Below are 27,243 nucleotides of genomic sequence, written 5' to 3'. Positions count from 1 at the left end.
GAGAGGGAGAAGCATGCTTCCCACCAAGCAGGGAGCCCGATGTGGGGCTGAATCCTGGGACCATGACCTGAGCTGAAGGCAGATGCTTAAGGACTGAGCCACTCAGGCGCCCCTTAGGTTGTTTTTTTATTGTATGAGTTTTGCCTTCATGCTAATTTTTAAATCTTGTAATAGTTCAGTAACTTCTTGAAATATCTGCTCCTCTAATACATGTATCCAGACAATAGATTTCTCTAGATTTAGGAATCACAGACTCAAAATTATAATTCCATTTGTTTAGTCTGGTGTCACACTGAACTCATGCTTTTTCATGCCACTCCCTAATACGATATTCTAGCCCTCGAAATTATTCATATACAAAGGCTTTAAATAAAAAGTTCCTTGCTTTACAATTACTTCAATTTTGGGAATCATGTATCTATAAGCATAGAGGACAAAGCAGCTATAGGGAGCACCTGGGTGGCTCAATTGGTTAAGCATCTGCCTTTGGCTCAGGTCATATCTCAGGGTCCTGGGATCCACCCACATTGGGCTCCCAGCTCGGCAGGAAGCCTGCTTCTTCCTCTCCATATGCTGCTCCTCCTGCTTGTGCTCTCTCTCGTTCTCTCTGTCAAATGAATAAATAAAATCCTGGAAAAAAAAAAAAAAACGAAAACAAACAAACAGCCACAGAATTATTTTTTGCAAGCTTGAGATGTACTGGAAGCTATCATACTGTTTCTATTCCTTCCTCATTCTACAAAATGCCATGGTAGCACCATCATTTTAATGCCTTTTGCAAATCTTAATCTACTTGATCCGTGTTCCCAATTAAACAAATTTTATAGTTTTTCAAATACTGATTTCCAGTACTGAAGAAAAACAACTGAACTGAGGATTTTTTTTTTTTTAATGCAAAGACAAATGTCTTTAATTCTTCTTATACACTAAAGGTGCAGTGTCCTGTAATTAACTCTTGGCCCTGAAAGGCATTAAGATGCATGGAATGATTGATACAACGTATAGCATCTCCTTTTTATAGTTCAAAATGCTAAGAATAACTGAACTGCCATTATGGACTAAAGAAGTAAAATCAAATATGATTAATTTCCTTACTACCCCTTGCTGAATTTGACTATTACTATATGAAGCCTTAAAATAGGAGCCATGCACAAAAACAAAACAGAACACAAAATGGTCAGTGAAATCTGAGTCTCAGATAAACAAATTTTTAGTGTTAAGTAGGTCCCACATATTGCACATATAAAACATTATTTGTTCATCTAAAATTCAAATTTAATTGGGTGTCCTCTATTTCTATTTGCTACATCTGGTAGTTCTTTGTAGAGAATTCTTATCTTCAGCAAACTATTTACCAGGGAAATTAATGAATAACCATCACCTAAGGTTTACATGATAAAGCAGAGTAACAATCAGGGAAGATCTCCCTGCTTACCACAGATAGTACCCGAAGCTATGACAACTGCAGTCCCTCGATCATGAAAGTCTGATTGGTGGGTAGGTGGTTCAGGGTGATGATTCTGGAGTTCAAGTATCCTTAGTTAAATCCCCAAATCACTGCTCACTCACTGTGGAACCTTGGGTAAGTTAATCTCTCTTTATTATAAAATGAAGCCTCTAGGACCTGCTTTACCAAGACTGTTTGAGGATCAGTGAAAAAGTATCCACAAAGCACCTGGAACACAGAAGGCACTCCTAGATGGTAATACCTACTATTAAAAACATCACATGGCAAAGAGGGTACTTGCCACAGACAAATATTCAAATGTTAATGTTATGCAATAGTAATATTGAATAAGTAATTTTTATTTCCATGATCTATTTACACTGTACAAACACTGTTGAAAAGCACCCTACGAGTTCACAGTACATTACAATATATTTAAAAATATATTCCTTTATAAAAGGTTCATAGAACATTGGCATGTCGACATGTGACAAAACTCTCAAAGCATGTCACTAATTCTGTGAGAGCAAGAATGCTTCCATGTGTTGTCATTTTCACAATCACAAATCACCACTTGAGTTTTAAATAAAGTTTTAAATAAAAAATGAATTCTACAGTGGAAAGTTCCCACAGCAATACTTATTATTAGTTAATTAACATGTACTTTCATGGAGATGTTGTTTCACAATAATTTAAAACATCAACTTAATCTGCCCAAAAAAACCGTTTCAACAAGTTTCGCAGTCCAGAAATTCTTGTCATTTGTTGTTTTCTACTTTTTCTTCTTTGTTGGCTCTCCTGGTTCTACTTTGCGCTTTTTAGAAGTATGTTCATCTTTTTCATCATCTTTAAACAGGAAAGGAAAAGTTTTAATCAGTAATTTTAAAAGAAAAGTTAAGTATTAAAATTTCATTGACTTCAGACCAAAATCATTATTCCCAGCTTATGTTTCTTCTGGTTTCCTAATAAAAACCAAAAGTTAAATTTAGAACTCTGATTTTAAAGTGCCAAGTAAAAGTAGAAATTTTTAAATTGTAGTGTCATGCAGAATTCAGAGTGACCTTTTAGTGCTATATTAAGGTAGTTTTAAAATGAGAGTAATAGGGGCGCCTGGGTGGCTCAGTGGGTTAAAGCCTCTGCCTTCGGCTCAGGTCATGATCCCAGGGTACTGGGATCGAGCCCCGCATCGGGCTCTCTGCTCAGCAGAGAGCCTGCTTCCTCCTCTCTCTCTGCCTGCTTTTCTGTGATCTCCGTCTGTCAAATAAATAAATAAAATATTTAAAAAAAAAAATAAATAAATAAAATAAAATGAGAGTAATAGACTTGTTCTGGTAAAAAGCTATTCCCATATATTCCACAGTATACACTTTGTGTGTATTTAAATAATCTACATGTTGTAAAAAACAGAACACATTCTATTTTTTTTTTAACCAAAGACTAAAAAGCTATTCCCATATATTCCACAGTATACACTTTGTGTGTATTTAAATAATCTACATGTTGTAAAAAACAGAACACATTCTATTTTTTTTTTTAACCAAAGACTAACAATCTAAACATGACATTATTTAAAGTAGCCATTGGCTGTTCTTTCCCTTCCAATCTACTTTCTCTCCCTGCAAAACAACTCCCTTTCCTATTTATAACCCTTGTCCTTTTATTTTGAAATTTAAAAAGCACTCACAGGTAGAAGTTTCACCAAAACTGTATTCTCTCTGAACATGTGTGTGGCTTTGTTAAGAACTCCATATAGACAGACTAACATACAGGTTATAAATTTTAAAATACAAATTTATATTAAGCACATTACTGGATTCATTGCACTTTTGGCTTTACCTTCTCAATCAAAACAGATGCCCAAGTTCAACAACTATCACGTGGTGATCTATAAAATATTCTGATATTGAAAGGGGTCTTCATATTAAAAAAACTGGGAAGCTGCAGTGACTGGCTGGCTCAGTAAGTAGTAGAACATGAGCCTCTTGATCTTCGGGTGGTGAATTCAAGCCCCATGCTGGGTGTGGAGCTTACTTAATAAAAAAAATTATAATAAAAATAAAAAGTTGGGGAAAAACTGCTTATATCACACCGTAACTCCTTATAGAGGAAATACATTTACAGCCTAAGCCTTCAGTTCCCTTCTGCTAACTGTACCATACTCAGAGTATCTCCTTCATTGATGAAGAGAATAATTAAAATTAACAGATGATTCATTCATCTTCATTCATCTTCAAGCACAGTATGGCGATATTATTTATGTATTTCAGAAAGCACTTGTGGGTTTAGATAAGCAGCAAGATAAGATAAAATTCAGATCAACAAATTATCCTAGGAATTTACAGACCAGAGTTTTAATCAACAGTTTATCATGCATACACAAAAGTAATGTATAAACCAACTGATATGTCACAGAGCTCAAATAAGCCAAGATCTTTGTTTTTTAACTGGAGTTTAATTAATGTCATAGCTAGACTTTGAGATTATCTTCACAGTATAAAAACTGAAATTACTTTCTATTATAAAATCCACTGTTTACATATCATTAAAAAGATGACTGTGGGTGCCTGGGTGGCTAAGTTGGTTAAACATCTGCCTTCAGCTCAGGTCATAATCCTGGAGTCTGGGATAGAGTCCTGGACTGGGCTCTGAGCAGTGAGCCTGCTTCTCCCTGTCCGTGCTTGCTCTCTCTCTCAAAAAAAAAAAAAAAAGGAAAAAAAAAGAGAGAGAGATCGTGAGATATTTCTGCTATTAATCTGCCAATTTTAAACAAATTTACTGAGTTAACAAAAAACACAAATTACGAGGGTTGGAAAAATAATTTCCAATAGGAAATTGAACAGGAGCTAATGCCATCTAGTGACATAACAAGGCATTGCCTTGAAAACCATAGCAGGACAAATGAAACAAAACCACCCTGAAATGTTCATTTAATCAAATTATTGAGTTTCTACTCTGTGCCGTATATTACAGATGCATTAGTAAAGAAAAAAATTTTCTATTATGGAATTCATGCCGCCTGAGGTAAATAAGTAACACCGTTAATATGAACTAACTTTCTAAAATTCTTAAAACAAAAGAAAAAGCATTAACTACTTACGTAGGGATTTCATGGCTAAGTACATGTCAATAATATCTAAGCCTTACTGAATTGCATTTCACAATTACTAAACAAGAAAAAATAATAAATCTAAAAGAATTTAACTGGCAAAAAAGGCCAAAGTGCAAAAAATGAGTAGGAAAAGTAAAAATAATTTAATAGTCTAAAAATCAGATAATTTAAGAGTGTGGAATTTGCTTTTTTTAAAAAAAAGATTTTATTTAATTGACAGAGACAGTGAGAGAGAGAACACAAGCAGAGGGAGAAGCAGGCTTCCTGCTGAGCTGGGAGCCCGATATGGGGCTCATCCCAGGACCCCAGGATCATGACCAGAGCTGAAGGCAAAGGCTTAACAACTGAGCCACCCAGGTGCCCCAAGAATATGAAATTTCTTAAACGAGATATTTTGTAAGTTAATAAATACAAATAAAAAAATGATCAATTTTATACTGACTTTGTGGGATTCTGAAATGACAAAAATCACTTCTAAAAAGGAAAGTATCTAAAAAAGAAGATAGTTATAGTCAATAACCAACATTAGAGTCCAAATTAAAGATTCTATGATTATCTTTTAACTTTATGATCCACTGAGCATTGGGTCCTTCTGTCGTTTGATATTATTTCTGTACACGTTCTGATGGAGGACCATCATATAATCAAAAGAACAGAAATTACCTAGGAGAATAACAACATTATTTGCCACGTATTTGGAGGCAAGCTGGAAAGAAGAAAATTCTTTCTGGTTGTTTGTCCTGGTAGAGAATCCTCACTTTTTCCATATAGGAACAAAGAGAGAGCACCAGCCTATCTTAATTTGAGTATCAACTCTAGTGGTCTTACTTCCTACAGAACAGCTATTTCTCAAGCACTTCCGCTTGCAAAACATTGAGAGAATAAACCCCAGTTTACAGAGACATCATTTCCACTTAAGGGCCTGAATCTGAATTCTAATTTCACTTCTTCCTAGCTGTGTGAATTTACTTAGGCCAATTCTTTAATCTGAGATTATTTCCTTGTCTATAAAAGAGTAATAATGAATTATGTACCACTTCTTTACTAGGTCACTATGTGGAAGTACCTATTTTACAGCTTGGCATCTTCTAGTTTTGTGATCATGGACAAGTCACATGAAGCTCTCATTTCCATATTTCCTTATCTGGTTTCACCAGGTGCAGGATTAAACACTATTTATGCAAAAATGGTTTTTTATTAATTACACAATACTATACAGTATGAGGTATTTTGATTTAAAAGGATGCTATTACTGAACGATATGCCTTCATTAGTGACTTCTAATCCACACTGGAAAATCAGTGAAAGAAATGGAAAAGCCAAGTAAAATTAAAACTGAAGAACTCCTACCAGTTATTTTTTCTCCTAAAACAAAACTGCATGGCTGTAAAAGGAGCTAAGGGAAGTAGCCCTGGATTCATGAGCACATCAAAAATCTGTTTAACTGGCATGACCTTCCATAAAAATGACTTCCAAATATTAGCTCAATTCAACAATACCTACTGAATAGTCAAAATGTACCACAAACTGTAAAGGAACTCATGTTCACAAAGAAGACAAACTTATCAACAAATAATCTAATGTAAGATGATAGTACAATGAATAGCATTAGCACACACAAGGTTTAGAGGAGCAAATAATTTGAAGGAGGTGCTGACATTTTTTTCTTTGAGTAAGATTTTGAAGGATGAATGTGTTTACCGGCGGAAGAGGGAGGGAAGAACATTCTGGAAAAGGAGCAACATACGCTGAAAGGCATGGAACCATAATATAGCATGGTCTATTCAGTTTTCAATTTTAAGATCTTAAAGTGGTAGAAAAAGACACCATTTAAAATGAAGGTAGAGAGAAAGGCCGGGCCTATCAGAAGGCTTTGACTATGCTCTTGGTGAAGGATTTTAAGCAGGTGAGTTTCATAATCAGACATTACTTTTAGAAAAAGTGATCACTAGCTGCAGTGTGAAGGATGGAATTGAGGGCTTGGGTAAATGTATGTAAGCAGAGATTACTGTGGTTACTTATACTCTAAATATGAGATGAAATTATGATACGAACATTTCAACTAGGTCATTATCTTCCTATTACTATGTAGTAATACTCAATTAACTTCATTTTGTCACACTAATTTTGGCTTTAAACCACAACTGCCTTAATATAAAATGAAACCTTCAGCTCTTCGAAGCTGCAATCACAAGAAAGAATCCATGAATTAAATGTCTCTGTTTTAAACTATAAATCATATATACGACGGGTTGAGATAGCAGAGATTTCACTCTAATGCCTGAAGAACTTAAGATCTTTTTCTAAAACATGGTAAATACTACCGATTGAGCTTCCAGAGACTTCACGTCAAGGCCAAATTTAGACAATCTTTCTCAAAACTACGGCAAAAATAATAATTACACACCATCATCAATTTCTTAAGTCGCCAGATTTAAATTTCACTCATTAAGTATCTCCTTCTTTTTAAACCCATCACAGGGGCCAAAAGGTATTATTCAAGGAACTCTGACTGGCCTTACCTGATTCCACTGTCTCCTCCCCTTCTGGTAGAAGCCTAGCTTTCTTAGCATTCTGTGGGGCATCATCACCATTGTCCTCATATATGTTAGACCACTTTATTGCCATATCCAGCTCTGGAGGGGGAGGTTTCTTCTCAGTAGTGTAGGTCTCCGGAGGTGGTACATAGTTTGACTTCCATATTTTGAATTCTTTTGGAGGCTGTTAAGCAAACACATTAAAAAGCACCGTGACGAACCGAGGTTCCTACAATCGGTATGGGCACATGCACCTCCCTGCCGTTCGCTTATTGTTCAGGATGACTTTTTTTTTTTAAAGGTTTAAAGATACATCTTTTTTTTTCCATCAAAATCACAATACTGTTAAGTGAAAAGCCAAAGGGTTCCCTATACGAATAAAGCTAATAACTTTTAGTTACCAAAGAAGAATCCAGTCTCAGAGATACTACGCCAAGGCTGACCCCTTCAGGAGGCTGCAGCAGACACTGTCTTGGAGGCAGCACCGCAGGCACTTCGGCGTCAAAGGGAAGGGGTCTCGGGGAGAAGCTGCAGCGGGGGGGGGCGGGGGAGTCACCACCGTTAGTCCTCGCAGCGCGGGGTCGGGGCACCGAGCGCGGAGGTTTGGGTCTCCTCACAAGGGGGCGGGGGCTGCGGGCCAGTCTGACACCCACCAGGCTGTGGAAGGGGGCCCGGGCTCCCCAGGGCTGGAGATGGGAGGGGTGGTGCGGCAACCCGCAGGAGGTGATTGCGTGTGGGGGGAACGAAGTGCCGGTCCCCAGGAGAGGGCTCAGGAGGAAGGGGGCGGAGGCCGGGGCCACGGTCGGGAAACCGGGTCGGGAACCTCACCTCCTCAGGCGCCTTGACGACGTGCCTCTCCCAGTCTATCTGTTTGTTGAGCGGATTGTAGAGAAAGGCCGGGCGAGTCACGCTCCGAAACAATTCGTCGGGTCCTGGCAGCCGCTTCTCTGCCTTGTTCCCACAGCCGCCCGCCGGCTTCGCAGGATCTGGGGTCCTGCGATTCGTTTCCTCCGGCTCGCTGTTATCCTCCTCGCCCGAGGAACCTGAGCTGCTGCTGCCGTAAGCCGCGAAATAGCTCAAAGGGTCCTTCTCCTCGGCCGCCATGACGGCTGCGCGCGACGACCGTGCGCTCCGCCGGAAGCCGGAAGCTGCCTCGGGGCCCGCCCCACGGTTGGCTCCGCCCCAAGTATTGCGGGAGAGCGCAGACCCTGCGCCCCCTGACGGCAGCGCCGGGCTGCTGCCGCTGGAGGTCGGACTGAGGCTGGAGGCGGGGAGCGCACTTGGCCGAGCAGTGCTGCTTTAGGCTCCTTCATGAGGATCCCTGAGAAGAGACAAGTCCTGAAGTAGTGGTCCCAAACAAACTGTCAACATTCAGTAAGAATTTATTAAAGGCATACTCGAGATAAGAATTTGTTTTTCACGGCCGCCTCACCTTAACCATTGCCCAGACACTAGGATTTCTTCCTGATCTCACTGCATCTCCTCTTCAAATTGAAAATTACTCTCAGTATGGTTGTTTCCCCGCAGTCACCGTGGAAGACCTCTATGGGTGGTGCACTGATCCAGTCACAGACTAAATCCTCTACTGCTTGACCTCATTCCAGTGGGGTCTGAACAGCTGTCTTTGATGAAATTCTTCTTGGATTGCATCTCACCTCTCAGTGGGTCTTCCACACACTCTGGCTTCTCATTGTCAACCTCTTTTCATTCTTGCTTTGCCCTGTCTGGCCCTTAAACGCCGGTGTTTCCCAATTTATTGCACCATCTTTCCGCAATACATTAGAGGTAGAGGGCATTACAACGTTGCAGGCCAACCCATTTCTTTCCATGGCATTAACCGTCTTAGGCTTGTGACTCCCAAATCTGGGTTTCCAACCCCAAGCTCTCTATCCAACCTCTGGACCAGACCTCCATTTGGCTCTTAAACTTTTCATGTGGACGGACTGCTGGGGCCTCAAACACCGATATACTAGAACAGTAGCTTGTCCTTTCATATGACTTGTTTCTGTGTGTGCTCCCTCTCTTAGAAAATGATATAACCTAGTCACCAAGAAAACTAGAAATCTTTCACTCCTCCTGGTGATCTAAGAGGGAATGACACCTAAATGAAAGTGAAAAAGGCGTTTGTAGGGTGTCTGGGTGGCTCAGTCGGTGTCTGCCTTTGGATCAGATCATGATCCTGGGGTCCTGGGATTGAGCCCTGTGCCATTAAGCTCCCTGCTCAGTGGGGAGTCTGTTTCTCCCTCTCACTCTGCTGCTCCCCCATTTGTGCCCTCTCTCTCAAATAAATAAATAAAATCTTTAAAAAACTGGCCCCCTGTTGAGTCCCTCTGAGGTTGGGGTACACAGTTTGAGTCATGAGTCCCTGTTATCAAAGCCACCAACAGCCCCCATGTGACTAAGTCCGGGGGCTGCTTCTTACTTCACCTCTTAACAAGTCAGGCCTTCTTTTTTTTTTTTTTTTTCCCCTATTTCAAATAGATTTTATTTATTTATTTATTTATTTATTTATTTTAATTTTTTATTTTTTATTAACATATAATATATTTTTATCCCCCGGGGTACAGGTATGTGAATCACCAGGTTTACACACTTTACAGCACTCACCATAGCACATACCCTCCCCAATGTCCATAACCCCAACTCCCTTCCCCCAACCCACCTCCCCCCAGCAACCCTCAGTTTGTTTTGTGAGATTAAGAGTCACTTATGGTTTGTCTCCCTCCCAATCCCATCTTGTTTCATTTATTCTTCTCCTACCCCCTTAACCCCCACTGTTGCATCTCCACTTTGTCATATCAGGGAGATCATATGATAGTTAAGACAGGCCTTCTTGAAACAATTTTTTCTCTTGCTTTTTATCAATCATATGCTTTAGTTCTCTTCCTATTTCACAGGGCTCTTTTCCATTTCCTCTCTTGCCTTCTTCCGTCTCACCTCTAGTTGTGAGAGCACCTCAGGCTCAGTCCTGGAATAGCCCTTCTTTTCTATGAACCTTCTGTTTAAAGGTGAATTCATCAAGTCTTATGGTTTAAAATACCATTTTATGCTAATAACTCCCACATTTATATAACCAGTCCAGAAGCATTCCCTGAACACCAAAATCCTTGTACCCAATTTCCAACTTCAGTGTCTTAACAAGCACTGAAACCTTAACATATTTGTAGTAGATTTTCTACGAAGATGGCAGTCAACAATTCCTGCCATGTCAGTGCTGTATGCTGCTCCTTCCATCATGGGGTATATTTCCTCTCCCTTTGGATCTGGGCTAGCCTTGTGCCTTACACTGATGACTAGGATGCTTCCATTTGTCTCCCCCATCCCTCGCCCCGGGGAAGCCCTGAGCCACCATGTAAAGAGAGGTCCAGCTACTCTGCTGGAGATACTGTGAATAAGGAACCCCAGTCAGCTCCCAGCTGGTGTATCCATCCCAGGTAAGGCACTAGATTTGCAAGTGAATTTATACAATCCCAGCCGAGCCTTTATAAGAATTCAGAATGATCCCAGGACAGAGCATCATAAGAACTATGTAGCCAAGTCTAGCCCAATTTGCAGAATCAAGAACAAATAACTGGTCATTATTTTAAACCACTAAGTTTTAGTGTTTTAAAAGTTTAGTGTTCGAAAGTGTTTTAAGTTTAGGTATGTTATGCAGCAATAGACACCTGAAAACATGTCCAAACTGAACTCTTCATTTCCTACCCTCAATACTCTCCACCTCCCATAATCTGTCCCATCTCTTTAAATTACAGCATTACCATTATTTTTGAGTAATCTCTACACCAAACATGGTGCTTGAACTCATGACCCTGAGATCAAGACTGACATGCTCTATGGACTAAGTCAGCCAGGCACCCCAAATTGCAGCATTATTAATCCAGATGCTCAGGTCACAAGTCAGCAAATGTTATCATTTCAAATTTAAAATATAGTCCAAGTCCAAACACTTATTACCGATTCCACCTCAACTACCTTTCTTTTTCATTTCCTGCTAATTTTCTTAACATTTAATAATCTTTAAATTGGTTTAGATTCATGCATTACATTTAGTGGCTGTGTCTATCTCTTTTAATCTTTAATGGTTTCTGTTTTTAAATTTCATGACTTTGATATCTTGACTATAGTTATTTTGTAGAAGATGCCTCTATTTGTCCTAGTGATAAATTCAGGTTACAAATCTTTGTTAAGAATATCATGAAAGGGGACATGTGGGTGGCTCAGTCAGTTAGGTGGCTGCCTTGGGCTCAGGTCATGATCCCAGAGTCCTGGGATAGAGTCCCACATCCTGCATCAGGCTCCTTGCTCAGCAGGGAGCCTGCTTCTCTCTCTCTGTCTCTGCCTGCCGTTCAGCCTACTTGTGCTCTGTCAAATAACAAAGAAAAAAAAAAGAATATCACAAATGTGTTGTTGTGTTCTTCTCATTGCATTCTATCAGGAGGCATGTGGTTTCATTTGCTTTGGTACTAATGATTTTTAACTTTTTAATGAAGATTTTATTTTTAGGTAATCTCTGCACCCAAGGTGGGGCTCAAACTCAAATCCCAAGATCAAGAGTCATATGTTCTACAAGCTGGGCCAGTCAGGCACCCCTGATTTTTTGTTTAAGGTAGTATCTGGCAGGGTTTTCTACTATCAAGTTACTTTTTTCCTCTTTTGTAATTAGTGTTTTGTAGGGAGATATTTGAGACTTGTGTCAATATCCCATTCTTCATCAGATTATTTGTCCATTACATTAGTATTAACTCACGGGTTCTTATTTTATCCAATGATTTATGATCTATTATTATTAGTATTTATTTTGATGTTGAAATTATTCCTGATTTGGCCTGTGGGAGCCCCTTTAAGCTGGTTTCTGTGCCTTTTGGACATGTCTCAGTTCAACTGTCACCTGCTCTGAGACGAGTTCCCTGATGATGCTATCTAAACTCTTTCTCAAGTTATGTTTTATCTCACACATGCCCTATTTTATATCCATGGTAACTAGAATTACCCAGGTTCCCCTACTTATATTTTACCTCCCCCAACTACAATGTGAATTCTTTGAGAACACAGGTTTTGTTTTATCACTCTGTCTCCAGCACCTAGAAAATAGGGACTCAATGAATAATTACTGAATTAATGAGTGAAAAGAATACATTATCTCCACTCTTAACTTTCGGTTATTTAAGAAATACTAAGAAGGGCATGAAGTTGTGGAAAGAACATTGACTGTGGAGCCAAACAGTCCTGGATTTTTATTCTAAACAGTTGTGTGATGTTGAGTCATTCACTTTATTCTGAGTTTGTTTGAGCTCTGCTCTCAGACAGCCTTCATAAGATTATATTTAACAACTATAGACAGATTTGCTTCTTGGTTTGTTTTTTTCCCCAAATTCCAAAGTGCGTACATTTATCCATTGAAACAAGATAACCAGAGCCTAGAACTTTCTGCTCCCTTTTATATTGCTTTAAAAGACAGTACCTGTAAGACTGAATTCTACTGGGTGCCTGGGTGGCTCAGTTAATTAAGCGACTGCCTTCAGCTCAGGGTCATGATCCTGGAGTCCCAGGATCGAGTCCCCTGCTCAGCGGGGAGCCTGCTTCTCCCTCTGTCCATCCCCCCATCATGCCATCTCTCAAATAAATAAATAAAATCTTAAAAAAAAAAGCTTCTACCTTATACCATACACAGAAATCACTTTATAATTAATTATATGGCCAATTGTGAAATTAAAACAACTAAGACTCCAAGAAAAAACATAGAATATCATTATGACATTGAGACAAGCAGATTTCTAAAACAGGAGCTAGAAATCACTAACCACAAAAGAAAAGATTGAGAAATTAGATTACTTAATTATTTAATTGAAATAAAGACTGGGGTGCCTGCATGGCTCAGCCTTTTAAGCATCTGCCTTTGGCTCAGGTCATGATCTCAGGGTCCTGGGATCGAGCCCCCATTTGGGTCCCTGCTCAGTGTGGAGGCTGACTTCTCCCTCTTCCTCTGCCTGCCACTCCCCCCCACCCCCCCACCCCATTTGTGTGTTCACTCTCTCCGTCAAAACAATAAATAAAATCTTTAAAAAAATAAAAAGGCTGTTTATCAAAATAAACAAATCCCAAATCTCTCAAACAGAACAAAACACTTCTTAAAAAAAAATTGAAACAAAACTAGAATTTGCCATTATTTTGGCCTGTTCCTAATTTGCCAATGTTTGACCTTGGATGAAGAGCAACATGCTGACCAAAGATGTTAAATCACCTCATGAAAAGGTGTGCTTACCACGAAAAGACATGGAGAAAACTTACGTTTCATAGTGCTTAGGCTACATATGATTCCAACTATGTGACATTCTGGAAAAAAGCAGTACAGAAACAATAAAAGATCAGTGGCTGCTAGGGCTGGAAGGGGAAGGGAAGAGGAAGAGATGAGTAAGTGGAACAAAGGACATTTTTAGGGCAGTAAAACTGTCCTGTATGATATTACACTGGTGGATACATGACTTTATGCATTTATTAAAACCTATAGAACCAGGGTGCCTGAATGGCATTGTCAGTTAAGTGTCCGACTCTTGATTTCGGCTCGGGTCACAATCTCAAGGTCACGAGACTGAGCCGTGCATCTGACTCCATGCCCAGTGGGGAGTCTGCTGGAGGATTCTCTCCCTCTGCCTCTCTGTGCTAGCACACGCACTATCTAAATAAATATATAAATTCTTAAACAAACAAACAAATCTGTAGAACTGCAGGGCACAGAGTGACTCCTAATGTAAACTATTAACTTTTGTTAGTAAGGTTTCATCAATTCTAACAAATGTACCACACTAATGCAAGATGTGAAATGGAAAACAGAGGAAGAGGGGGTAAATGGGAACACTGTATTTTCTGCTCAATTTTTCTACCTAAAACCATGCTAAAAAATAAAGTCTATTAATTAAGATGAAGTTTTAAAAGTGAGCTCACAACTATTTTTCTATGAAGTGATAATATGGCACCTGTAAAAAGTAACTTTTTCATCCCTGCATTCACGAACCTGTCAGTTTGACCTTCTAGTTTATGTATTTTCAGCAAGGGGTGGTTTTCAGTGTTTAAAGGAAAAAAAAATTGACTCCATAGGACTCAGAAAACCCAAAAGGCTAAGTTTCTTAACCCTTAATTTTATTGTCTGAATAGATAACAGTCTGAAAGAGAACTCTGTGTTATAAACTATAAATGTAAGTGATACAGCATATCTAAATTTTTTGATTTTGCGTAAAATCTATTTAAAGTAACCACATATCAAATTTTATTTATTTATTTTTCTAAAGACTTTATTTATTTATTTGACAGAGATCATAAGCAGGCAAAGAGGCAGGCAGGCAGAGAGAGAGGCAGGCAGGCAGAGAGAGAGGGGGAAGCAGGCTTGAGCCCGATGCGGGGGCTCGATCCCAGGACCCTGGGACCATGACCTGAGCTGAATGCAGAGGCTTAAGTCACCCCAGGTGCCCCTCAAATTTTATTTTATTAATGAAATGAAAGCCTGCTTCTGCTTTTTAACGAGACTTCTTTGAATGTAATGCCACTATTTTCTTATGCCTCACTGACGGTGAAACATGCTTCCGATAACCTTTAGAAAATGTTACACTACAAAAAACCACTCAGGCTTGAAAATAATTTATCTGAAGAATATGCCAATCTTCTTCGTGACTGATAAAGGCATCAGTCTATCCTGAAATGCAACTTGATTTCACAACTTGAAGTAATGTTTCTATAAAAATTGGCACATATAAAAAAAGCATTTTAGGTATTTACTTCCTATGGAAATACCTGAAACTTCCAAAAAATATAGCACTATAATTGAAAAACTTTTATTGTTAAAAGCATATCTTCATCTCTGCTTTTTAAAAGTAATGAAAATATCTGAGACATATATCAGGAAATAGGCAGAATTATAATTTAAATAAAAACAACGACAGCATAAAATTTATAAAGGTGTAAAATTTGCCAAACTCTGTTATAATAAAAAGACACATCAGGCTAATGGCCTACTTGTTCCAAAAAGTATTAAAGACAGAACTGGCACATAGATATACACATACAACATTTTGCCCTAGTTCTTTCAACTTGTACAGTGGTCCTCATTTTAAAAGAGAATGAAAAGTACAGAAAACTATTTTTAAAATCTCACCAAATTACACATCATCGCGGGCTTTTGCCGAGACTTTTCTGTAGGAATGAAAAAGCAAAGGTTGTGAAAATCCTAAGAAAACAGTATTGATTAGTAAGGTTAATAAGAAATGTATATTGGCACACTGAGATCCTAGGTGGCTCAAACTCCCTTAGATTACACTGGTAGATACATCCGCATCCGAGGGGAACTGTGTAAGTGTCCCTAAGCCCAAGAGACTGGGGGATTCTTCTCAGTACACTAGCAGTTTTTCTGTTAGTGATTGGCTTTATTACCATATAGATGTAGCTTAACCTGCAAATTTACTGCTGAACAGTTGGAAAGGACTATGAGACTGTGAAAATTTTAGTACAAATGCACTGAGACATTATTCCCAGCCTTAGACTCTATTCTCAAATAGAGAAATGTTCCCTATTAAAGTTAGTCTTTACATAAAAAATTAGTCTTTCACATAAAAAATGTGAAAACACTCGAAACCTCAAAAACGGAAAGAACAGAAAACACTGAAAAGCACACGATCAACATGATTTTCTTTAGCTATCTCAAAGTATGCTTCTTTCGTCCTAAAAAAAGTCTAATTACAAAATATGCTTCCACTGGATTTTAAAAGACATATATCAAATATCATTACAGCAATTTTATAAAAAGACTGATACACTTTCAAATATTTTTTGTTGTTATTAAAAAACATAAAAGGCTGTAAACTGTCATTGATGGGAAACAGCACGTGATCTCAAGGGAAGAAACATCTCACTAGAGTTTCCACAAGTTCCTTCTTCTTCTAACTGCAGCTCCGGTGGCAAAGGAGGAGCCCCAGGGTCCCCAGGTCTGGGAAGTGTAGTTGAAGAGAAGGTGGGATTTTCAGTTCTGCCAACTTCGAGAACAGGCAAATTCAGAGAAGACTCAGTAGAAAAAAAGGGGGCAGTGCTGGATTCTCCTTCAGGATGGTATATGACAGTGGATGCTCTCAGTTTTTCAGAGAAATTACTCTCATCTGAATTTGATCTAGAGAAGTTGTTTGTGGCTCCACCTGGGAAAGGCTCACAGCTGCTACATTTCAGTCCTACAATAAAATTATTTAGATGTAAATGAAAAAAGTAACTTAAAAAATTGAGCCCATACCCATCTTGTAAGTTTTTAAAGATTACAAGCTAGTTACCACACAACCACGATTTAAAGAGCAATTTATAAATTCTGCCATAATCCATTTCACGTTTCATTTACTTTTCCCAACAACTATGAAGTATATCATTATGTTTATTTCCTAGATAAGGAAATAGTCTCAAGAAAACTAAATGACATGCTATAACTCACATTTAATTTGTATCCTTATATGCTTAACCACTGAATGACCTGGAAAAAATTAAGTAGCCCCTAAAATTTTTCATAAAATAAGAAAAGCTGTCACAACTAATATTCTTTAGCATTCTGGCACAAAATGTATTAACCAATTAAAAAAAAAAAACTTTGTTAGAGCATATGCTAAAATTCTGAGTTAATTAATATCAATTATGGATTCTTGAATCACAGGGTGTTAGAAGTAGGAGGGATTTCAGAGGTCCCCTGGGATAACTTCTACTAGTAGAGATGAAAAAATAGAGGCCCCAGGGTTAAGTAATGCCCAACATTCCACAATTACCTCATGGGAAAGCGAGAACTATAACCCAGGTCTCCTCTTCACATCAAATAATGTCCTGGTTCTCAACTTAACACTTTACTTAAATGACAATGGTTGCTCTGATCAAAGAATTTTACCACATCCAATGGGTATAGCTAACAATTAGCCTCAGGGTGAAAGAATAAACACACCAATTTTATCTTTCTGTTAGTCTTAGCAAATATTTAACTTAACCGTCTGGAGACAGAGATCCTCCTGAATTGACAAATTTTATGTCAAATCTGTGATGTCTATAAAGTACATTCATATGTCACTTTTTTCCCCACTAGCTCTTCAACTTCACAATACGTTCAGCATTTCTGTTCCATGCTATAGAAACTTTTTTCTAAAATATGGCTTAGGAGAGGAGACTTCCAATGTGCCCCAAATGGACTTACAGAATTTCTTAAGGGCAGAGCCCTAGATTACTCTTCTCTATATCCCGAGTGCCTAGAACAGCTGGAGGACAGCTATATCACATGCACATTTATTTATTTAAGGGTGCTACAGAAAGGCACAGGGAGAGAGAGAGATGGGGTTCGTGGGGAGAGGAGATTTAAATAGTGCAGGAAATTCTCTGTGGTATTCCAATTACTGATGTGTGCTCCAGAGTGAGGGAGAAACACAGGAAGTGAATTTGCTATGCCATTTATCAATTTCCATTCCCACGCCTCTCTCCTCATGCCAGACTGAGTGTGACTCTAGTGTTTAAGGTTATGGATAGCTTACAGGACATGACTCTTAGAAGCAAATCCCAACCACTTCATTCTGTGATCAACTGGTGGAAGAAGAACTATCAGAGCTGGACTTAAAAATACTTTGCCTATATATTGTTCTTCATGTGTGATGTGCATTTTCAGGGGTTACTTCTGAATAGATCGATATTACATTCTGCAGACTTCAGAAGCAAATGCATGTGTATACCAGGATTTTCTTGAAGTTTTGTATAAATGGTATTGTTAAATGAATATAAAAACAGAACACTGAGTGATAATCCATTCTTCCAATGAAATGACATAAGGTAAAAAAACAATGTAAATCAAATGTAATTCTGAAGCTGAAGCTTTCTGAATAAAAACAAAACAATCATTTCTGCGTTTCTTTGTTTTGTATTTTATTTTTAAAAGCATTGTCATATTTAAATGATTTCTTGGACACCAACATATCTTACCTTTCAGATGTTCTAGTTTTATATTTCTAAGTTTCAACACTTCATCTGTAATCTTCTGAATCAGGAAGTTCTGTGTTTTTTCTCGCCGAATAGATTCAACCAGTGTATCCAGTCCTTTGGGGTTTTCTTGTAAGTAGTCTAACAATTTTCCAGCCCTTTTTCTACTTGATGTTCGGCAGGAAATTTCTTCAGTGTCTTCTCTGCTGAGTATTTTTTTTGCACGTAGATGATCAAAATGTCTCTCAGCTATGATTTTTTCACACAGGTATACACGCAGATTTTCTAAAGCCTAAAAGACATAAAACTGTGCTTCAGTGTGTTTTTTTTCCCTAACACTTGAGAAAATCACATAGGTGACTGATTATTAGTTAGAAATCTTCACTGGTGAGAGAAAACATACTTAAGTCAGGAGGCTCAGGCCTACTAAAATCCATGTTATTAAGAGAAGGGCCAAGTAAACAGAAGTAGGTCCTAAACTAAACATTCCTTGCAGCTTCTGTCTTGCTTTAATTTAATCTCACCTTCATAGCTATAAACCAAGACCAGGCTACTATGAGGAGGAAACTGGCTGAATCTAAAGGGCCTGTGTCTGTGGACATAGGGAGGTATGCTCAGGGCCTCCATCTTCAGGGGTAAAGATGAGAGCAGAGGCTTCCATGTTAGTTACCATTGAACAAGGAATCCAGGATTAGTCAGGACCAAAGAGGATAACTTAGTGAGGCCTCATAATTTATAACTTTCTCACGTTTGTAAATTTTCCACTTTCCTGAAGTAAAACCGTAAGAGTTTCTATCCTAGAGTAAGAGTGTCTTTCCTAGAGTAAAACCATAAGAGTCCACAATGTGTCTATCTTTGGAATCAGTTGGAAAGACCATACCATAACTCAGTGAGTCAGCTGGTAGAAGGGAAGTGGGCACAGGACTGGAGGAGTATGCTAAAGAAATAGTGAATGTTGGATGAAATTAAAGAAATGAAGAAAAGGAAATCACAGAAAACAGGTTGAGATCTGAGCAGTACCTCAGGGAACTTAATTGGCAGAAAGCTGATGTGGGTCCCAATAAAAAGCATTAATAATTTGATGCCAGCAACTGTATTCTAGCTCTTCTTGCATTTACTAGATATGTGATCTTGGGTAAGTAACTTAACTACTCCTCCGTGCCTCAGTTTCCTCATCTGAGTATTATGAGGAATAAAATAATAAATGTAAAGTACTTAGAAAAGTGCCCGGTACATAGTAAGTTGTCAACAAATGTTATGACTAATTTGACTTACATATAACGAGCTAGCTAAAGGCAATGGAAGACCTTGCAAGTATCCCAGTACATGGTGGCAGGAAAGTAGGCTGGGTGAAGGGTTCACATAGTTCTCAGTCCACTGAACTTCCACGTTCATTTATTTATTCACACAGAAAACATTTCAAATATCTAAACACCTAATATGCCAAGTACTGAGTGTACAAAGATGAACAAGACTTGAATCCTGTACACAAAGGTCACATGGTCTAGTTGGAGAGTAGTATCAAACACAAGCCAATAATTATAAGATAATGTGATATGACCCAGAAAACGAAAACAAAAACACCCCACAAGTACTGGGGAAGCACAGAGTAAACAACTAAGCACACGTCCATGATATGGGAAATTTACAGGGGCTATATTTGTAGCATGAAGGTGCATAGAGGGGAATATGAACAAGTCTGGGGTAGCTGGGATGCAGGGTGCACATGAAACAGTGGTAAGAAACTAAGCTGAAAAGGAAACAGGCGGGATCATGGAAGAATTTTTATAATACATTGAGGAACATACAATTCACTGTAGCCACAAGAGTCATCAAAGGCTTATGAATAGAAGCAATTAAAAAACTTTTGCAGAGGACTGGGTAGAACAAAAACTGGGAGAACTGTAAGGAGACTGCTGCAATGTTTTCCATAGGCCATGCTGAGTGCATGAATTTAAGCTGTGCGGATGGAGAGAGAGAATAGATTTCAAAGCTGAACTCCTCGAAAAAAACCTCTTCTGTTGTCATCTCTATGACTTATATGCTGATGATCGCCAAGTTTGTGGATGTGATCAAGACTTTCTAGACTTAGCCCAGATACTTCAAATTCAACTTGTCCAAAACCAAACTTGTTATCTTTGCCTGTCCTTTTCCTCTGATATTCTTAACTCATTGGGGAGTACCTCCGTCCATCCAATCATGCAATAAACCTACCACTCATCCTCCACTTCCTCTCTTTTGCTCACCTGCCACATCTGATCACCCACCCACCAAGTCCTGTCAATTTATCTTACATTTATCTAATACATTTATCTAATTTATAGATACTTACATTGATAAATGTAAGTATCTTACATTTAATCTAATTTTATATTTCTATCTTACATTTATCTAATCTGCCCCTTTACTTCATTTCTATTATTAGCATTGCCTTAGCTCAGGTCTTCGTCAGATGTTGCATGGACTATTAACAAACAAGACACCTAGTTGTACTTCCTATTTCTTTCTCCTGCTCAAATTTCTTCTTCACACATCTATTAGATCTTCCAAATTTTCAAGAGAAAATGGAAATCTGAAGTGTTACGTGAATTCTGCTAATTTTGAAATGCTGTCAGTGAATTGTGTAAAAATTTAAAACTTGTTTTTTTCTACTAACTTAGAAGATAAAGTCCTTCCCTTTGGCAGAACAGTTGAGAGGTCAGGAGTGGGGCGCTAGATCAGGCCAACTTCAGTTCAGATCTTAAATCTGCCATATACTCCTGTAAGAGCTGGGACAAGTAACCTAAACTTTGGGTTATTTATAAAGTAGTGATAAACACTTACCCTGCAGGACTGCTGGAAGGTCTAAGTAGGACAATGAATATGAAGACTTGAGATAGTCTCTGATACACAGTAAGTACTCAATAAATAACAGCTGTTTGATCATGGGAGACAGGGTACTTTGTAATATGGCTCCTGTCTACCTCTGGAGCTTAATCTATCACCCCCTCTACCTGTCCTGGTACTTTATGTTCTACCTAAAAACTGCTGCCCGTCACTCCCTAGTTCTTTGTGTTATTACTTTGTTTTTCTCTTTTCATACCCCAAGTCCCTATTTTTCATTTATGATGTGGCACAGAGGCCACCTCCTTTAGGAAGCTTTTCTTAAACTCTCCAGAAGGAGTTAGGCACCCATCTCCTCTATCATCATGGCACCCTGTGTGTTTATTTCACTTGTCTATATACCACTACTCCACTTCTTATCTCCCAATTCACTTCCACTCTGTGTCACTACTCTTTTCAGCTACCAATAACCTCCTCACTGTCAAATCTCATACTTGTTAGTCTTCATTTTACCTCTTAGCAGCATGGACACAGCTGACCACTCACTCCTTCCTTGAAATACTGCTTTCTTGTCCTGTATGAATACTACATTCCCCTGGCTTTATTCCCACCTTTGAGGCTATAACCTTTCATTTTTTAAAACTCCCCTATGATCTCCCTTTTCCCTTCTAGCTCTCAACTTCCAAGGTGAACTCATTCAATACTACACTTGTATTTCTAGCGCAGATCTCCTTGCTGATCTTCAGACCTGTAGGTCTAATTGCTGATTTGACAATTTTACTTACCAGTCTGATCTTTCTCAACTTAATCCATCACCAAGTCCTATCATTTCTATTTCAAAAATGCAACCGGAATTTGCTTGTTCCATCCATTTCCACTGCTTTCACCCTGATCTAAATCACCATCAGCTCTCAACTATGTAAATTCCAACAATCTCCTCACTGGTTTCCCTATTTTTCTTCCTCTCTCTCTCTCTTTTTTTTTTTTTTAAGATTTTATTTATTTATTTGACACAGAGAGAAAGAGTGAAAGAGAGAGCGCAGGCAGAGGGAGAAGCAGGCTCCCCCCTGAGCAAGGAGCCCCAGGCAGGGCTCAATCCCAGGACCCTGGGATCATGACCTGAGCCAAAGGCAGCAGCTTAACCAACTGAGCCACCCAGGTGCCCCTGGTTTCCCTCTTCTTACTTTTGCTCTCCTAAGTCCATACAATAGGTAGAGGAATTAAAAATACAACATAATTCTTCAATTCTACACTTGGGGAGAAAAAAATCCTAACACTTTATTGCCATCTGTAAGATCCTTCAGGAACTGGCCGTAGCTCACCTTCAGAACTTCATCCCAGGGCACCCTCTGCCTATGTTTCCAATCTCCCCAAGTCACCAAGGTCTTGCCTGTTTTAGATCCTTTGCAAATTCTATTTTGCCTACAATATTATTCCCCCAGTTCTGTCATATTCTTCAGCAACCAGTTTAAAAGTCACCTTCCCTGACCATCCTATTTCAAGTAGATTTCCCCTGCTACGTCTCAGTGCCTGTCTGTCTCCTTTATAGTACTTACCATAATTTGTAATTATATATTTGTTTTCAACCTTAATGACCTGTATGTCTGAAGCAGGCAAAAACCAGGCATGTTTTGTTCAACTCTGTATATCCTGCACTTAGCAGAGTGTCAAGTAGATAGTTTCAGATGAATGAAAAATTCACTGCATTTATACTGTAATTTGAAATTATTAATTCATGTCTGTCTACCTCCTCCCAAGAAATCAAGCTCTTTTCAAACTGGGATTTGTCTTAGTCTTTAATTTTTGACCTGTTAGAATCATGCATGCCTCACAGCAGCGTGTAATCCTTATTTATGAAACTGAACAAAATTCAACTCAAAAGATGAGGTAAACAACTAGAGGGGGTGGGGGGAGAGCACCTAGAAAGTAGGACTTTCTAGGAGGATGGGTGGTGGTGGTATACTATCCATCAAGACAGAGAATACTGCCATGGACAGTAAGCCGCTTTGGGGAAGGGATGATAAAAAGTTCAGTTTCTGACAAGATAAGGAAGTGTGCAGAATACAAAAGTGGATTTCCAGTAGATATTTGGAAATAAGGACCTAGAGCTGACAAAGAAGGGAGTCCAAATACGTTTATGATCATTTTAAAGCCTTCTGAGGTCATCAACCATTTTGAAAATAGCATGAAAAAAATTTTTAAGGAAAAAAAATGTGCACATACTTTTTTTTCCATAGACCTACTGAAATCCACTTGTGATTCCCCAAGGTTATGAATTTCTGATACAGCTGTAAATTGAAATCATGGAGATGGATAATATCGATGAACTGATAGGAAAAAAATGAATAAAGACCTGGAAGACACTTCACAATTCTGTCTGTGTCCAGGTTTTATATTTATGCTCACCTGTAACCTTTCACAGCCATTTGTTATCAACTGCAAAATGGGAATGACAATTATTTCCCTTAGAGGCTGCTGTAAAGACTAAATGGGAACACTGCAATTTGTGTGACAAAGAATCTGGAACACCACAGGCCTAGCTCTTAAAGTTCATGGGTCCACTGGCACAAATCTTATATAAGACAACATTCATATATTCTACGGTAGTTACCAATGTCCCAGTTTTATCTCAAATAGACTATAAAGAAGAGGCCAGACTGTCCTTTTTTTGTATCTTTCTAGACCCAAGAAGAGTACCTTCCATATTCTAAGTGCTCCACAAAAATCTGCTGAATGAGGAAGCTAAGGTACAAATCCAAGTCATACCCAGCCAGTTTCCTTTTACTAATGAGTCACGCCAATTGTAATTATGTAATCATGAGTGCAGTGTACTAAACTTTTCAAGGTAGGGAAAGGGGAAAATTTTAGGGTAAATGAACATTTAAAAGTATGCTGTCTTGTCCAGTTCATAAATATGATTCTGTATAAGTACTAAAGTGTTAAACTGGAACTCATTTTCTCCTGAGTTTGTGTGTTTAATTTGAAATGACATGAAGTTATTTCAGTGGTACCCATGTAGGTCTCATTCAGCAAAACAAGTAATTAAAAGCAAAAGACAAGAAATACCTTAACCAGTAAGTGTTAAGTATCAAGATTTGGGCAGTTCTGCAGCGTCCGAGCAAAAGACCCTAATTTCGGTACTGAATATTTTCAGCATTTACCTGTAAATTAATTTTTGGCTACACGTCCCCCCACCCCCCAATTTAAATACGTGGGCGTTCGCTTACTAGGGGAATTCCAGGTTGTGCTTTCAGCTGTTGAGCTTCCCCCAACCCCCCTTATAAAAAGAGTTTCACATATTTGCTTCACTGCTTGGGATCCTTCAACTGGTCCAGCTTTCGCTCCAGGTTGAGCCATCAGCCTAAGGATTCTGGCTCAAGATGAACCTGGGCAGTCGATTCCCAACAACACCGCTCCACAGCGCAGTGGGGGTAAAAATCACCAGAGAAGAGCGGGCAAGAAGCTGACTGCGAAGAAACGCTCCAGTGGACAAGGTTTCAGGAATCCAAGCCCTGCTTTTAGCGAATTTAAACGTGGATTAACAGGTCACAAGGGGTCACTGCCACTAAGATCCCTCGGGTGCCGTCCTGCGGTGCCTGGACCTTCCGCTTCTTCCACCCGAAGCCTCCTCTTCCGACTCGGACTCTCACTCCGGGTTTCCGCTTTCCTCGCCCTCCCGTCCGCAGCCTGCCCCAGTCCACCCTCGACCCCCGGCCCTGGACGGCGCCTGGGCAAGGTGGTGCTACTCACGTCCTTCTTCACTTCTGTCAGGTCCTCCTCGGTGAGGGACGGCGCGGTGGGCTCCATGGCGGAGGAAGGAGTAAGTGCTTCTTCCGGGTCCGGGAGCTCCGGCAACACCGCCCGGCCAGGCTGGGGACCTGGGCCCGCGGGTGAAGGGGGAGAAGGGAAGGCGGACCGGGTCGAGAGGAAGAGAACTGCCCTCTAGACAACGGAGGGGCGCAGGAATGAAACCGCAGAGCTTCCGGCTCCGCCTCTGGGGCCGAGGGCGCCGCAGACCTAGCCGTCCCAAAGCCAGGTTCCGTGCAGCGTTCCTTCCTCTCCCGGAGACTTAGGCGCAGGCTCCGCCCCCCCCCCCGACGAACTGGGGGCCAGTCTTAGAACCCGCCCCATCTCAGAGGGAGCCAATCGGTGACGGCCCGTGGGCCAAGCCTGTCCCTGCCCCCCGGCCGGATCCTTTCAGGAGTGGCTCCGCCCACAGCCCTCACGCGGCATTTGCGAGGAGCAGTCGGTAGGCCTCCCAGTCAGGATCGTTTCCGTGGGTGTGGCCCGTTGCTCCTCCCGCCGCACGCCCCGCCTTCGCAGGCTGCTCATGGGTGGAGGCGGGTCTCAGCCTGTCAGTACATCTGGGTTCCGCCCCTTTTCCCAGATCCTGCCCTACAATTTCCGGGTGCTGAGCGAACTCACTGAGTTGTTAGGCTCTTTGCTCCCGTGCAGGTACCAACGCGTGTGCACACGAGGCACACACGCCGCTTAATTACAATATTAAAGAAATTTTTGTAAGAAAAACCACCTATAATCCGCTCGTTTTAATACCTAATTTAACGTCTGCATACTTTTTTGGTCACTTTTTCATAATCCTGTTTCCTCATTTGTTCATCTGTGTGATGAAGATAGGTCTAGCTTACGCCTCTCACAACGGCTACTGTGAGAATCAAATGATACTATATATGTAAGTTCTTAGAGGTACTTGGCACACAGTATGAACTCAATTTATTACCTTGTATGACTCAAACATTTATTGAGTCCTTACTAATCTGTTCTAGCTATCTTATCCTGGAAGAGTTCTATTTTTATGGGGGGGAGACTGATGAACAGACAGCTATTTCCCGAATGGTATCTAACTCTTGGTAGAGGTGTATACAAAACAGCATGAATAATGAATAATGTGGGTAAGAAATTCAAAACGCAGCCTGGGCACAAGACATGTTTGAACAATATGATAAATAAACTGGATGGTGTCTGAAGTGGTGACAGAAATGATAAGAGGAACAAAGACAAACTTGGGAACGCCAACTTTATTTTTATTATTTTTTTATTTTTATTTTTTTTAAAGATTTTATTTATTTGACAGAGAGAGATCACAAGTAGGCAGAGAGGCAGGCAGAGAGTGAGAGAGGGAAGCAGGCTCCCTGCTGAGCAGAGAGCCCGATGCGGGACTCGATCCCAGGACCCTGAGATCATGACCTGAGCCGAAGGCAGTGGCTTAACCCACTGAGCCACCCAGGTGCCCCCCCCCCCTTTTTTTTTTTAAAGAAAACTCTACCCCCAACGTGAGGCTCAAACTCACAACCCAGTATCAAGAGTTGTATGCTCAACCCCCTGAGTCAGCCAGTGTGACACCTCTTGGGAACTCTAACATTTAAAGGAAAGGGAAAGCAAAAGAACCAGAAAAGAACAATGTTGCCAAAGTCACACCAATGTAGTTTTGATCAGGTTGCATCATAAGCTTCTAACATTTACATTACATCATATGTCTTTTCCTATGTTGATACACAGTACGAGTCCAGTTTTTTCTGATTGTTTAATCTTCCCTCATCTTGGTATAACCCAATTTACTTAACCATTGTGCTTTCATTTCACAAATATTTACTGAATGCCAACCATGTACCAGACACTGTTCTAGGTGCTGAGGAAAGAGCTATGAATAAAATAGATAAAAATTCCTTTCTTTCTGGAGTTTAAATTCTAGCATACATGTGTTTTGGAGCAGGGCCAATAGACATTTGGAAAATGATATGTAAAGTTATTATGTTAGAAGATGATAAATGCTAAGAGAAAATACAAAACAAGAAAGTAGGACGAGGGTATATAGAATCTTAACATTAAAATTTTTTGATTTACATATAGTCAAAGTACAGTGTTCTATTAGTTTCAGATGTACAGTATAATGATTTAACAATTCTGTACATTACTGGGCACTCAGTGCTGGAGTGGTAACATTTAAATCAGGGTGGTTAGTGAGGATCTTACAGAGAAGGGGAGATTTAAGTTACCACTTGAAGGAAATGAAGGAATGAGTCATGTGGACATACAGAGAAAAAACATTAGGAGTAGAGGCAACAGCCTACGAAAAATATCCAGTGGGACTGGGAAGGAGCTGAGGTCCTTATGTGCTGCTATATATGTGTACTCTGACTTTACTCTGAGTCATATGGGTGTACTCTGAGTCAAACGGGAAGCCACTGGAGGGTTCTGAGCAGGGGAGTGACATGATCCGATTTATGATTTGAAAAAGGAACACTTTCACTGTTGTCTTGAGGGGAAAGAAGATGGAAAAGGGGAGACAGGCTGTTTCCAAACAGCCTGTCTCCCCCAAAAAGCCCAGGGAAAAGGGT

General features: G+C 39.7%; 2 protein-coding genes across 2 annotated transcripts; both read right to left on the bottom strand.

Moving 5' to 3' along the window:
- Positions 1–1,336: 1,336 nt before the first annotated feature.
- Positions 1,337–8,243, bottom strand: C10H1orf52 (chromosome 10 C1orf52 homolog). Its single transcript, XM_032302622.1, has 3 exons — positions 7,922–8,243; positions 7,079–7,277; positions 1,337–2,293 (listed from the first exon to the last, which is right to left on the bottom strand). The coding sequence occupies exons 1-3, from the start codon at positions 8,195–8,197 to the stop codon at positions 2,220–2,222; spliced, it is 549 nt and encodes a 182-aa protein (XP_032158513.1). The 5' UTR covers positions 8,198–8,243; the 3' UTR covers positions 1,337–2,219.
- Positions 8,244–14,895: 6,652 nt separating this feature from the next.
- On the bottom strand, positions 14,896–24,982 carry BCL10 (BCL10 immune signaling adaptor). The gene is made up of 3 exons (XM_032302432.1): positions 24,638–24,982; positions 18,068–18,356; positions 14,896–16,302 (listed from the first exon to the last, which is right to left on the bottom strand). Exons 1-3 carry the CDS (start codon positions 24,692–24,694, stop codon positions 15,947–15,949), a joined length of 702 nt encoding a protein of 233 aa, XP_032158323.1. The 5' UTR covers positions 24,695–24,982; the 3' UTR covers positions 14,896–15,946.
- Between the last annotated feature and the right edge of the window lie 2,261 nt (positions 24,983–27,243).

This window comes from Mustela erminea, chromosome 10, assembly GCF_009829155.1.
Source record: "Mustela erminea isolate mMusErm1 chromosome 10, mMusErm1.Pri, whole genome shotgun sequence".
NCBI lineage: Eukaryota > Metazoa > Chordata > Mammalia > Carnivora > Mustelidae > Mustela > Mustela erminea.
The sequence above is the reverse complement of the archived record's forward strand: the minus strand, read 5'-3'. Positions and strand labels throughout refer to the sequence as shown.

Coding starts and splice junctions, on each gene's coding strand:
- C10H1orf52 (XM_032302622.1), bottom strand. CDS start 8,197: ATGGCGGCCGAGGAGAAGGACCCTTTGAGCTATTTCGCGGCTTACGGC. Junction 7,278..7,921: donor TCGTCAAGGCGCCTGAGGAG/GTGAGGTTCCCG, acceptor TTTGCTTAACAG/CCTCCAAAAGAATTCAAAAT. Junction 2,294..7,078: donor GGAGGAGACAGTGGAATCAG/GTAAGGCCAGTC, acceptor TCCTGTTTAAAG/ATGATGAAAAAGATGAACAT.
- BCL10 (XM_032302432.1), bottom strand. CDS start 24,694: ATGGAGCCCACCGCGCCGTCCCTCACCGAGGAGGACCTGACAGAAGTG. Junction 18,357..24,637: donor TGACAGAAGTGAAGAAGGAC/GTGAGTAGCACC, acceptor TATGTCTTTTAG/GCTTTAGAAAATCTGCGTGT. Junction 16,303..18,067: donor AAAACTAGAACATCTGAAAG/GTAAGATATGTT, acceptor ATTTTATTGTAG/GACTGAAATGTAGCAGCTGT.